Source organism: Cebidichthys violaceus, unplaced genomic scaffold (genome assembly GCF_023349555.1).
Source record: "Cebidichthys violaceus isolate CVI_PGR_0920_01 unplaced genomic scaffold, fCebVio1.0.p SCAF_2, whole genome shotgun sequence".
NCBI classification, from domain to species: domain Eukaryota; kingdom Metazoa; phylum Chordata; class Actinopteri; order Perciformes; family Stichaeidae; genus Cebidichthys; species Cebidichthys violaceus.
The window spans coordinates 6,689,644-6,704,106 of NW_027176372.1; the positions used below are offsets into that span (position 1 = coordinate 6,689,644).

General features: G+C 39.4%; 1 protein-coding gene across 2 annotated transcripts in view; it reads right to left on the reverse strand.

Moving 5' to 3' along the window:
• Nucleotides 1–14,463, reverse strand: part of il1rapl2 (interleukin 1 receptor accessory protein-like 2) — a 374,577-nt gene that overhangs the window by 18,689 nt on the left and 341,425 nt on the right. For both annotated transcript variants that reach the window (XM_068714208.1, XM_068714207.1), the window contains exons 8-9: nucleotides 8,658–8,790; nucleotides 549–694 (exon numbers count right to left, since the gene is read on the reverse strand). In XM_068714208.1, the coding sequence (XP_068570309.1) occupies nucleotides 549–694; nucleotides 8,658–8,790 (279 nt within the window). The remainder of the gene's footprint in view (nucleotides 1–548; nucleotides 695–8,657; nucleotides 8,791–14,463) is intronic.

Below are 14,463 nucleotides of genomic sequence, written 5' to 3' on the forward strand. Positions count from 1 at the left end.
GTAATCAGCAGCTTGGTGGAGTGACTTTGTCATTTTTACTTTTACAGTTTGTTAATTAGTGAACTCTAGAGGTACTAGCTATCCTTGGTTTCATAATTACCTCATTGACATGAGGGATCAATACATTTGTCAAAGTCTCAGAAAGAAAGCAAATTAGGGTGTTTCTCATGATTTTTTAACATTGATTATTATTTATTAATACATACTTACGTTTTTTGGCTAGAAAAAACACTAGACTTCAACATGGTATCAGACTTCACAGCATCAGTGAGTCTTTAGCACAATGGTTTGGTTCTTAATTTTTAATTTGTTACAGGTAATAAATGTAATTATAAGGATAACATGGGGATGAGCTACATGCTGTCAATAATAATTTAGAAAGTCTTCCCCAAAGAATGTGCTCTAAAGTCTACATTGTGGTAAATTGTGAATGAGTCTGTCATTCATTTTATCTGTCACTCACGTTTCTCTACATCTGATGCACTTCTTTGATTCTGTCTCACTGAAACTAGAGTAAGGGTAGGAAAGGGAAAGAGATGGTAGTCTACCTTTCTTCTGCAGTATAGCACTCCCGCTGCGCCTCCCTATGTGGTTCTCCACGTAACAGGTGTAGTTGGCCAGGTCTGCCTCGTCCACAGCATCAAACGTTAAGGACAGCTCCACCTCCTTCTCCCCTAAATGCTCCCTCAAAATCCTGGACAAACACAGGACAATAAGGTAATAGTCAGAGACAGCAGGGACATTCCTTCACCCCAAATGTACTCTTTTAAAAACCTTTTGAAGAAGACAAGGAGAACATGAACATGTATGAAACATTTGATGGATTAGCTGGAGTTGTATCACAGATTACTTAAAAAAAAATAACCTTCAAGGAAGAAATGAGGAGAGGGAGGCAAGAAGAGGAGAGGGAGTGTGAGAACAAGGGGAGAAGTAAACATGTATAAATCTTAAAGACAGGTGGAGGTCCATGCCTCCTACATTGCTCCACAAAATGCTGTAAAGGGGAAAGAGGTTAGCAGGAGAGAAGGGGGAAGGAAGAGAAGAGGAGATGAGAAATAAAGAGTGGAGCAGTGTGGAGTGTAGAGCAGATGAAAAAGGAGGGCAGAGAGGAGCAAGGAGGCATGTGTAGAAAACGTTGGCGACAGCTGGAAAGAAGACTCTCGCCTTATGGTGAGGTCATACTCCTCTAAAAGCCTGCGAGGAAGAGATAAGGCGTAGGAGGGGTAGACTCAGATGGGTCACGACGTGCACCTCTGAGTCTGATTTGAGGTCAAATTCAGCCATAATCAGTGATATCTGAGTACCAACTGTGCTGACATGGCATATTTAGTCAGCGCATATGGTCCAGTAGCATCACAGGTTGGGGAAACTTCTCTCATTTCATACGGCTTTAGAATTATGTCAACGCAATGTTGCTGTCTCTTTTTTTTTGCTTTTTGTTGTTTATCAAGTGAATGTCAAGGTGAACGCTATGCACAATGCAGATGACCTAGAGATGAAATGCCTGGTGAACTCAACACTATGCAAGTGACATCAATTGTTTGTTGAGGGAACTTATTTCAGCATTCGACTTATTTGTTAGACCCGCTTTTTGTTAGATATAGGTAGCTAGCTAGCTAGGTCACATTAACTATGTGAGTTTAGTAAAAACCCATTCACGTAGGTATCAGATGCTCAGAACTACGGACGTAGCATTAAGAGCAAAACACCCTCTAAAGGTGGGAAGGAGGGGTGGTGGATTGGTCAAACAAACACAGGACATTTACTTTGTGGTTTGGTCTTTGTTTCCCTTAGGAAACCAAAAGTTGAGATATTCTTACTTACAACTTTATGTCACGGTAAACTATGCCCCTTGCAATGTTATCTCCGTAGCTTACTTTACAAGTATGCTTATTTTAAGCCAAACCATGATTTTTTTTTTTAACCCTAACCAAGACCACGACCGTTTTACAATGTTCAAACTTGGCAAACCTGCCATATGCAGAATATGAGAACCACTACGGTTGTAGTTGCTAAGTTGTGATTGGACAATCGTTGTTTGAGGGAGGCGGTTATAAACAAACAACACCACAGTCGCATGACTTCAACGTCAAGACCACTAATAGTTTCTATGTTTGGCTAATGTTTCGAATGATGCTGTTGAATTTTTCCAAAACCTGCTGTAATCACGTTTAGCCAATAGTTAGCAACGACAAGCAATGAAAGCTTACAAATCCATGAGAGGGCTATATAATGATTTTATATTGAAGTGCAAGACTTTAAAATCTCTTAAGCTTGTCTTAACCAAAGACCCTACTTTAGGGATCTGACCAAAAACCCATTCAAAAAAGCCATTGACGTTAAGATGAGGGAGCTGGAATGGCCAAAATGCGGATTAATTTCTGGGTTTTTGGACTAATTCCTGCAGTGTTTATAACGAAATCTGTCCTGTGGTCTAAAGGGGAGGATTATTTCAAAAGCCAGTGTCTTGTGAAATGAACTCAGTACCAGCTACACATACTTGAGGATTCACAGCTTGGACCTCAGAGAAAATTGCCTGAGACTGGAAACCAGAGAAAATGAGTTTGAGTGTGAATAAGACAAATCTGGACAGGGTTTTGGAGTGTCAAATGGATGAAGGCACCCATGTCAAATGTTGTGTTTGAAGATAGAAGATGTTGTCTGTCCAGCTAGCATTTCATAAAAGTATATTCAAACTGTTATCAAAGTTTGAATACACTTACATGAATACATGTTTTTACAACATGACGTAGAATTTGGCAGTGGTTGAAATACAAAAACAACAGCAAAAATATCAATATCAAAACAAACACAAGCAATAATTACAGTACAATGCTACATGCCAGTTAATATGCGATTTTTGTATTCACTGTATGTGTTCCAACAGGAGATGTTTTTTAAGAGGCTCTTAAACACCATGTAACTTCAAGCATGAAAAGCTTATCTCATAAAAACCTTGCAAAAGGATTACATTTTCAATTTGGATGATGAAGTGGCTGAATCTAAAGTAAAGGAAAGACCTGCAAATTGCCTTGCTCACACAAATCCATTATTTGGAATAATGGTTAAGCTTCCTGTAGAAACCTACACACTTGATGCACACAGTGAAGATTGAGTAAAAACAGAATAAGAAAAAAAGGATGAATGAAATAGGCAAAAGAGCATGAGATGACAAACCATACTTTAAGAAAAGCAAAAGACAACCTTCATTTTTTTTCCTACAGAAAAGCACACATTTTAGTGATTGTCATTAATTGTTGACTGCATGAACTGTACCAGAACAGCCTTTTTGAATACACATGGTTTATACAATAATTTACAAATTGGTAAAAACATTTTTTTTTTCTTCTAATGTTAACCAGATATAAGCCTGATTAAAATAAATAAATGAAGATTGATTTATAGAATACGTTTGCTGTCTGATTTCTCACAAAGTATTCATCCTCATAATTATTACGTATGTATACAGTGCCTGTAAGTTGTATTGCTCAGCTCAATATACAATATGGAATCTTCTGAAATGAGCTGTGATGCTTAAAAGGTAACTATTTAGAGCCACAATCAGCTCTGGAATATGAATAAATTTGCAGCTGTAGCCAGCTCAGGCAAACGTTGTTGATACATTATTTCTGCATTCCTTCATATCTTATTTTTATGTAATATAATAATATAATAATTTCTCCCACCTAAGCTAATTTGTCTCAAGTATGAACTAGCCTTCCACCACATTTTAATGAGTTTATGTCTCCCAACAACTTTTGTTCTTTAAAGAAAAAACAAAAGGATAAGTGGGACCCTACACTGTTGCATATTCAGCGTATAGGGCAGGTCATCCCTGCACAAAGGGGTTGAACCACATGGGACTCGGCACAGTCAAGCCATGGCCAACAGAGATGAGGCAATGTTAAGTAGTTCCATGGGATTCTGCTCTGAAACTCACCATGAAAAAGAATCATACCTCTCACTTGAGGCTTTTATCCAAGTGCTTGCGTGTTTTGCACACAACCTTTTAGCATGAGTGGTCGCTGTGGGAATTGAACTCCTGACCCTCTCAATATTTATGCTTTTCTCTACCCGTTTAGCAACAGAGAAGCAGAAAAAAGCTGTGAAATCTGAATACAATATTAGTGGTGTCATGGTCACCTTACAGGAAGAATCATGAGATTAAAAATGTCAAAGGTTTCTGAATAAATACATCAAATGATTTCAATCACCACTATAAGTGTATTTTTCTCTCTGTGTCTGTGTTTTAGAGCGTGTGTATCACCATCATGTCTACCAGGACAGAGTATTAGAGGTCACTGTCAAAAGCAGTGACGTGCTAAAATCCTCGATTAAAAACACATCACTTCCGCTCTTCCTTTTCTCACCCCACCCGTTTTAGACCTCCTTTTCTTCTCCTCTTACCTCCCTCCATCTCTCTCTAAGCTATAACTCTCTCAACATCTACTTTTAAACACAATCCAATCAATTTATGACCGAGTAGTGAATAATCATTCTACCCATCTTTGATTGTTTTCTATACAACACTTAAGACCTGGGTGAGATCTCCGCTTTCATGTTAATGCAATGCTAATGTTATCACACTTGGCAATCATTTCTCAAAAAGATCAACAACCTCCTCTTCTCACACTCCGGTCATCTCAGTATTCACATCCTCCTCAACCGCACTTGGTCCTCCCCTGTTCATCTTATCCATCTTCACGGTCTCCACTTCTACATGCTACTACATGATATCCTGCTCTACATGTCCACAAAATACATCGGCAATACATTTCACTCCACCATGACCTACTGCCTCTCTGAATCATGGATGAAAGCCAACTCTCTTAAACTGAACTCTGAAATCTGATATGATCATCTTTGGTCCCAAAGGTCTCGTCAAAACTATGCAAACCATGTCCATAACCGTTAATAGCTAATTTACATAGAAAGGGGCCAGTTTTGCGCCAAATTTCATTAAATTAGCGCAGTTAGGGTTGTGTTCTTTGTGGATGCGTTCATTCACGCATTTTCACGCATTTTCTTTTTGTCTTATTTAAGCAATTCTAGCAGCCGCGAAAGCCGTGCTTTTTGTGAATTCAGCCCTTAAAGTATATTGACAATGCTCTCCTTTTTTAACTGTATGCAACCACATGGAACTGATACATGCCTTTGATACAGTCAGACTTCACTTTCACAGTAGTATTCCTTATAGTAACCAACGTTATTAAAAGATAATGCTACAGTCCTTAATATGACTGTAATCAAGATAAAAAAGTAGTTCTCTCTACCCATTGTACTTGTCACGGTACAATTGTCTCTGAAACAACCTTTAGGTGATATAAAACACCTCCACACCACCAGTTTCATGGGAAACTAATAGCAAATAATAATGTAGAATGATGCAGTTACAAGCTCTGGTTAAAAGACCCTTAAAACAGTGAGGCTTTAACAACAGTTAGATTGGACAGCTGATATGAATTTCAAGCAGGTAAAGAAGCCTCTCCACACCACTAGACATATGGGCCAGCGCTACTTTCAAGTGAAAATGTGAAGGAAGCATCAGCCCAAATGGAAATATTGCAATTACAAATTCATTGCACATGATCGAACCACAAACTTTCATAGCTGAGTTGCAGAAATGTTGAGCGGCTGGACAGCATTGAAGCTGTGCCAACCACTGCAGTAAAACTGAAGATACTGCCCATATATATGATGTTGGGGGTATGTTTAGGCATATTTTGAAAATAAAAACAAAAACCTTGAATTCATGAAGGAGACAGTTGCAGGTTTGCAGAAGGCGAGCATGGAGAAAAAAGTCTGAAACTTCCTGTCTGTCGCGTATATTCACAGGTGGTCGCTCTCTCTAGGTGGTGTAGTAATAATGAGCGGAGAGTGTCAACAGTTCTCTCAAATACTGCAGGGTAACAAGAATTGGTAATTACGGGTGCTCACATTGTCATGGAGGCCACGAGACAAAATTAGATCCTATGCAACCAGACAGGGACACACACACACAGTCAAATGGCCCACCTCCCATCCTGCAGCAGGATGGGAGGTGGGCGGCGAACGTGGACAGATTAATGTGCAACACAGCGGGAGTCTGTCTGCTGCAGCCCAATTGTTGAATTTGGAGTAGCGATGTGATTGGATTAGAGGTGGCCGGAGGACTGGACTGATAGATGGAGAACTCATCAGGCAAAGGTTAATTTAATACCACGGGGCATGATTAGTTTCAGGTTTAAACACTCATCCTCATGCACACTCTACTACACCATTTTCCTCCGGGAGAGAACATTTCCAGAGGCCACCGAGTTGGCTTGGCAGTTACATAGACCCTCCTTAGAATGGAGTAGCTGGGTTCAAGCCCCAGCAGGTCAGCAAGCAGAGCTCTTGCTCAAGTGCCCACGGAACAAGACACTGAAGTCCTCCCAGCTCCAAGGCTGCTGCTGGGTGTGCTGACCCTGACCTCTGACCTCGCTGTGGAGGCAGCCGGTGGAAGAGGGAAAAGGATTTCCCTTCAGGGAGGAATAAACATCCACATTATTATTGGTGGGCTGAATTGATGACATAAAATATGAAGGGTTTTGGGTAGGATTTTACTTTAAAAACTCTTTTCTAATAGTAAGGGTTTTGACTTCTTCCAGGGTGAGGAAGTTAGTGTCGATGGCTGAAATCATAAATGGACAGAATTTTGATAGTGTCTTTTCCATGCTATAACACTATTTCTTTTACAGGCTGCCGTATCAGAAGTGATTGTCGAGTAGTATTGCTCAAAAATGGGCAGGTTGAACAATGGAAAGAGAAAAAGCAGTGGACCCTGAGTGAAGTCATTGTAGATGGTGCACTTATCCATGCCAGACCCTTTACAAGCTGCCATTGGAATGGTGAAGGTGCATTTTGGGGAAAACCAAATAGGCTTTTCACTGCCGTACCATGTAGCCACAATGTCCTTTCAAAGTAATAAAGCTGCAGGTTGTTGTTGACAGAGAGGCTGTTTCAATTTTCAGTAAATTATAGATGAATCAACTTTACATAACTGTGTATCTCATACCCTTGAATTACTCATATCCGTCAAACGAGTAACCTGTGCACTCAAATCCAATTGCTAAGAAAGGTTTAGTTCAAACATTGGAACCATATTTTTAAGGGGTTCGCTCATGTGCTGACCAATAATAGGTCCAACAGGGCAACAACCACTAGTGGTCAGAGGATCATACGTGTTGAAAATAAATCCACAGCTCAGTCAAATTTAGTTAAAAGTGTGGACCAAGTTCGACAGCCAAACTACAAAAAGTTTCTACTCAACATCTACATGAAAGCCTGACTTCCTGTTTGAACTTTGACCTTCTGTACATGCAAGTGTACATAATTGTCTTGTGCAATAACGATAGTGAAATCTAGGTTGTAATATGTAGTTTTCCTCTACCATGTATAGCACATGAAGTGATGCAATGCTACATAACAGAGTGCTGCTTGCTGGTTTTGCAACAGGAGGGCCTAAGTCGGTGGATAAATTAAATATTGAATTGAGTGATCCTGCAGCACTGCAGCACACTGGTATCAACATCAGTTTTAAAGTCTGCCTAGATTCATGTGCTGTAATCCTGCACACCTCATCCCACCTCTACCGCACACACAGAGCACTCGTACAGCCCTAGAGAGGCAAAGCTATTACAGCAATGACTAGCACCAAATGGTGTTTACGGTCACTTTTGTAATAAATTATTAGCTGTCTATGTACTGGAAGAGCCTTCATTTGCCTCCATTGATGTAGTCGTTGATGTCTTGTCATCTGTACTAAGATTTTATACTTTTTCAGCCTTTACAAAGTCCTTCTCTCTGCTTAGAAACTACGGTTGGGAGAGCTTAAGAGAGTAGAATCATGCGAGCCCAGCATGACGTGCTCATACAGACCTCATCGTGACTTTGGGACTCGTTCCTTCTGAACAACTTGCAAAGAGACAGAGCTGTGTTGCACCTGAAACCACAAACTATTCCCCATTAGAAAATCATTCCACACCTCCAAAGTGAACAAGCTGTTGCGTATAACGTATATCTGTAGATGCATTTAAAAGTAATGTTCCCAAGCACTACACACTACACAATGTGTGTGTGTGTGTGTGTGTGTGTGTGTGTGTGTGTGTGTGTGTATATGAGAGTGTTCTAATGGTTTCCATGGTGATCTGGCAAGTTGTTTTAATGATATTCGACACCCCGCAGACAGTCAGGTTTTTCCCAGTGGAGCCCACTGTAATTGGTCCCAATAGGGGAGAAAATTAATATAATTTAACTTTATTATTAGTATTCATAATCTTTTTAGGAAAGTTGAAAAGAAATCTGTCAGAGAACCCTCAATGAGTCATAAATCATAAGAGAGCAAATTAGATACTGACAGTGTGAGGAGTGCAGCTGGAGTCAAGCCTTTTTTTTTTTTCCAGAAATGAATTAACAATAGAAACCTGTAAACTTGAGAGGCTGTAATTGATACTATACTGCCATGCAGTGTCTTACAGTATTATCTTTAATCATGTGTATTTACTCAACTTTGGTTCATTTTCGATTTACACCTGCTGTAGTGTATTTATTTCATCTCCTCTCCTTCAGGAAATGGTTAGGGATACACACCGTATGTGACTGTGGATTCATGTTTAGTCTGACGCCAGTGTATTTACCTGACTTCACTTTCTTTAATGTGTCCCGCGAGTTCTTCAACAAACTTTTCTCCTTTCATCCAGTAGATAATGGGCCTTCTGTTTTCTCCACTGTAGCCAAAAAATGCCTTGCAGTCCAGACTGAGAGGCATACCTGCAACACAAGCCACATCACTGTTGTAATACAGACGACAGCATACTGAGACATCTTTATTTTTTTCCACTGTAGCAGAAACAGACACTGCAGTCAAGGCTGAGGGGAATGCACACACTGAAACCTGCTGTGCATACGTATACAAGAAGAGAAAGAAGGTTAAGGAAGAAAGTGGGAGCGTTATGATAAAATATGGTTATTGTGGCTGTTCAGAGGCGTGCAGCTGAAAGTGGGAAGCTGTCTAGTAGGTGTGCATCAGGGTACCTGCTTGGAGTCCCTTGAATTGTGCTTATCAAGCAATGTTGGCGGCAGCGATGTCCAGTCTGGCTGTTTATCATGAGAGTGATCAAATTTCATCAAAGTTTAAAATAGAGCAAAACTGTAACAACGAAGCAGAAATAAAAGTATTGCATGAATTGTCAGTTCACAAAAATCACAAAGAAAGTTTATTTTCCTCTTTGACCCATAGTGAAATCTGGTGGAGAAGATTTTCAGATCTCCTGTGATTTTTCCTAACAATCCAATACATTTTTTTGCCTTTATAATATATATTACATATAATATAACAGAGTAACTTTTCAATGCCTTTTGCTTCTCAAATACAATGGTTATCGCAGCAGAAATCTTTGCATGGTTAAATGGCGACATTAGAAAATGTGAGGTGAACGGATCTTTAATGGAGCTGTACAACTGCTGACACAGTGGGTTTTTCAGTTAGTGATGCGTCTGTTGCTTTTTTTACTCCATTTGCTGTCAGGGCAAAACACCTTCACTGATTATTGTGTGACCAGAAGTGAACAAAAAAAAACAAAACATGGGCTATAACATAGGCTATCCATATATGCTAAATGCAACAGGTTCTGTGATACAGTACATATGATATATTACTGCATGAAGAAAGAATGGACAATGCTAGAAATACACATACACACACATTTAAGCAGAGAGTATCCACACATGCTCTCACACACCCTCCTGTAAGACCTTGAAACCGCCACTCTGTGATTACAGCTATCAGTGGTGATGATGGAGTATTAATGAGCATTCTAACGAGCGCTACCTCGTTAGGCAGTCAATTAGCAGATAATTATGATAGACCTCAGTATTATCATAATGATAGCTCTATCAGCACTCTATCCAAGACCGACATCGAATGCTAACGTCATGTGTATATCTGTGCGTTTTGTTGTCAGAGGGCGCTTGAACTGAATGTTAACATTGTTCACATTTTAGACATAAACTGTGGCTGATCTTTTTTGCAGAGTGAGTAAGAGAGGATTCTGCTTCTGTGCAAATGGTGTCCTTACTCCTTGTGTAAATGAATCCCTGAAATGACTTGTTTCTTTAAAAGGGCAGCAAAGGTACAACTGGTTATAAGGGTTGAATAAACATGAGATTGTATCAATTGGTCATGGCAAAATGCAACTGTTTTCATGAGGAAATGATAGATGATTGCTTTAAGTTTTGTTTCAATTGCTTCGCTTATTCAGTTGGATGAAAACGTTTGACGTTTGTCCGTCTCCTAAAAATGATCATTACTAACAATCCGAAAAAGGGAAGTGGTCTGGAGAGCTTTAGATATCCTGTGTGTGTGTGTTTGTGTGTTGGTGGTGTGTTTGCTTGCCTTTGTGCTGAGGCAGGCAGCACACTGTACTACTCACACACACACACACACACACACACACACATACACACACACACACACACATACACGCTGCAGAAAAAAAGAATCAGAATCAGAGTGAAATTAGTTTAGCTTGACTGTGTGTTTCTGCCCCGGTGTGTGTACGTAGGTGTGTGTATGTAGGTGTGTGTTTGTGCACTCTGCAGTAATTGATTAGCACCCCGAGGGCGTGTTTGTGTTCGCAGCATGTTATCGTGATTAAAATCATCAACTTTGTTTGCACTTGTGCGGCACAAAGGTTTGTGTGTGGGTTGCGCCTGGTGTTGTGTGAGTGTGTGTTTCAGTTTACCTCAATCACAACTACCTGCCCTGAAATCCAGTCTCATACAGCCAAGCGGAGTCATAATTTCTATTCATGGCTAAAGCAGCAGGGTGTTTATAAGTACAACAAAAAACAAAAAAAAAGGTAGGTGCTAATGTTGTTGCCATTAGTATCAAAGCAAGACTTTGTACCAATGATTGACGGGAGCTTTTTCAAGTCGATGCATCATCATTTCTTGCCATCACACCTAGACGTTCCTGTTTCAACTGGTGTGAAGCATACATGAAGTGCCCGCTCTATCCAATCATGAGTAAGTATGTCAACAAAAAGTCACATGACTCATGAGTCAAAACCAATCTGATTCCAGTCTTTGTAACTTGAATTCAGCCCGACAGACTTGAGCGGCCGCTCTGACACTCACAACATGTAGATTCACATAAAGAAGCAGATGAATGGGAGTGTCGGTCCAAACTGCTCTGCCCTCGGTTCATTCTTTAACACCGCCATCCGAGCAAGAGGAACTGCTGGTTGTCAGACGCCTACATCTGTTTCCTTCAGCCTCGTGTTTTGAGGTTGTTTCCCTGTTGTTGGTTCGGGCCGCGTTCTCACTGTAGAAAGTCTCACTGCATTTTTCTGTGTTCTGATTCTCAGCGGTTACACGACTAAAATAGGCAACACATCCCCCACATCACCTCTTAACATGATTGGTGTGCATTTGCCTTCCATTTAGTGCCTCTATTATGAGGTTTTCGAGTGTTTGACTCCAATTCGGTTTAATTAGGGCATTGATGATTTAGGCCACTATTCTTTGCAGCCAAATTATCACAAACAAAATTACCAAAAAGACAGTGCAAGATACAAAGGTTCAGAGCTCTGGTTTCTAACACCCGTTACTATAGTTATTAAAGCTGCAGTAATATCTTATATTCTTATCAACAATAGATTCAATTATGTGGATGGTGTTGCTGAGAGTGGCAAGCTCACAGAATTATCACTTTCATTTGGATTATTTTGGTTCAATCTCACCAACATTGTGAAGTCAAGACACCCTTAAGCGTCTGTATGAGACAAACCCTAACTCCATTGGATCATTGCGTCACTATCAGACGCTCAGAGCAACGGATGCAGTATTGAGAGCGAGAAATTCCTCTCACGGGTGGGAACTGAGATGGATGGGTTAAACAAACAGCACTTTTACGTCACGTGACGCTACACCACTGAGTCACGAGACTTTACATTTGTAGCTTTATTAACATAACAAGTGTACTTGTTTGAAATCAAACCAATTGAAGTTGAAAATACCTATCCGTTCCTACAGAATCTCACAGAATTGTAATTATTGGAACCATTATTGTAGAATTAGTTGTGACTTCTAAAAAAAATAATAGTAATTTGGGTCTACTTTTGTGTTATTTTCTGATAAATTGCAGTGAATTTTAAAGCAGAACCTTTTTTTCAAAGAACTTGCAATCAAATTGAGTGACAGTAAATACAATTTTCTTATAGCATTTGAAAGTGTTTCCATTAAAATTCTCTTACAAATATTTAACAAAAGCTTTGGAAAAAGACACATTGTTAATGAACACTTGTTTATTTCATGAATCATAATGCATTCAGTTGTTTATTACAAACCTAACATACTGTTTGAACATCAAACTCAGCTCATCTCAAATCATTCTCAGCCGGATTACTATCACAAGATGATTTTTTTTGTGTCATGGTAGGAATTTCACAGCAAGCATACCATGTTATGTTTTACATACATTTTTGCAATGGCAAAATCCCAGATTCCTGGAGAAAGTGATCTGCGATGGCAGTGATGTTTCATATACATAAAGAATGAGAGGAAGGGACAGAGGGAATTCATAGAAACACAGTCTGTCTGCTTTGCTCCCTCCTTTGTAACTATAGCAGCTACTTTTCACATCATTAGTCTGTTTCACTTGTCACTCGTTGGGTTTCACTGTTCTCTCCTGGCTTTTCACTTCTTCCCACAACTAAAATAGCTTCTCTGTCTCTCCGTGTCTCACTGTCTTCTCCCTGTCTCCTCTCCTCCTTTTATATCTGTCCTTTTTTCCCTCTTTGCTATTATTCCCCCTCTATGCCTCCTCAGTCTTTCCTCCCTTCTCTCCCTTGCCCTTATCATTCTCATTTTAACTCTTCTACCCTTTGTCTCTCTATGGCACAAGTAAACCCATGTCCTGAGATGTTGGAAAGTGTCACAAAGGGGGTACAAGGTGAAATAACCAAATTACTTTTGAAATAACAAGGTGTACAAATAAATAAATCATTGTTAAACACTGTTGTGGCATAATGAATAAGAACAGTCATTTGAAGGATTGTTGGAGAGAAGTAAGACAACCCTTAATGAGGGAAATGAATCACTGAAACCTGTTTTACACACACACACACACACACACACACACACACACACACACACACACACACACACACACACACACACACACACACACACACAGAATCCTATGTCCGTTGACTTGACAAGTCCACATGACAACAAAGGTCCAGAGTAAATAGACTTTGACTGTGATACATTTTCATAATTCTGTCATCTGCGATTCAGCCCCTTCATTAAACCTTCGCCTACTTATTACCAGCATTAACATTAAATAAAGGTTATTGAAATTGATAGTCTCAGGGTGGAGGCAGTGTGCTCCAGTGTCCAGTGTAGAGATGGAGAAAACATCTCACACAGACGAGAGGTTTTGACTTGCAATAGAGAGCTGCATGATGGCAAAGAAGGACGAAATGGAAAAATCTTATGGCATAAGACAACGTAAACTCATACAACGATTTGTAAGATAGCTTACAAAGAAGTTACTCCTCGTTTTTTGTGTGCTTTTACCACGAAAGAATGCATACAATCTTTTCAAAATAAACTTCACAACTTCACAGTCTTGACAGGAAAGATTGTGTAATACTTAGTTAGGTTTAGCAAACAAAACTACTTAGGTTTAGGAAATGAGTGTGTAATACTTAATTCGGTTTAGCAAACAAAACTACTTTGTTAGGTTTATGAAAGTATGTGTAATACTTAGGTTTAGGTAACAAAACAATCTAGTTTAGGGAAGATTGTGTAATACTTACTTAGGTTTAGGTAACACAACTACTTCATTAGGTTTAGGAAATGATTATTTAAGACTTAGTTAGGTTTAAGTAACAAAATTAGGTTGGTGAAAATATTGTGTAATAGTTAGGTTTAAAGAAAAGATTGTCCAATACTTAGTTAGGTTTAGGTAACAAACCTACTTAGTTAGGTTTAGAAAAATGTGTAAACTGAGTTAGGTTAGGCAACACAACTAAGCAGTTGAGTTAAGGAACATTGTGGAATGGGTTAAAACTAACTAAGGAAGTGACGTTAACTATGTACAATCAACGTTGACTTCTCATCTCACACTGAACACAAACTTCAGTCTCCTGAACAGTTTTCCTTTGACTCATCCACCTCCCCTCCCACCCCATATGTGTTTTTTGATCTTTACACTTTTTTTTTTTACCATTTTCATGAAGACGTGGATTACATTCAAATTGATTTTGTGGGAAATCCACGATTTACAGTGCATTCATTATCGCAGGTTTAACTAAGTCAGGAACAGCCTGAATAAGACCTACAGTAGAAGGTGAATAATCCAATAATTTAGGACTGAGAGATAAAGTGATTTTGTAGGCCCGCTAGTTAACATGATGCCCTAACAAGGGGAACAAT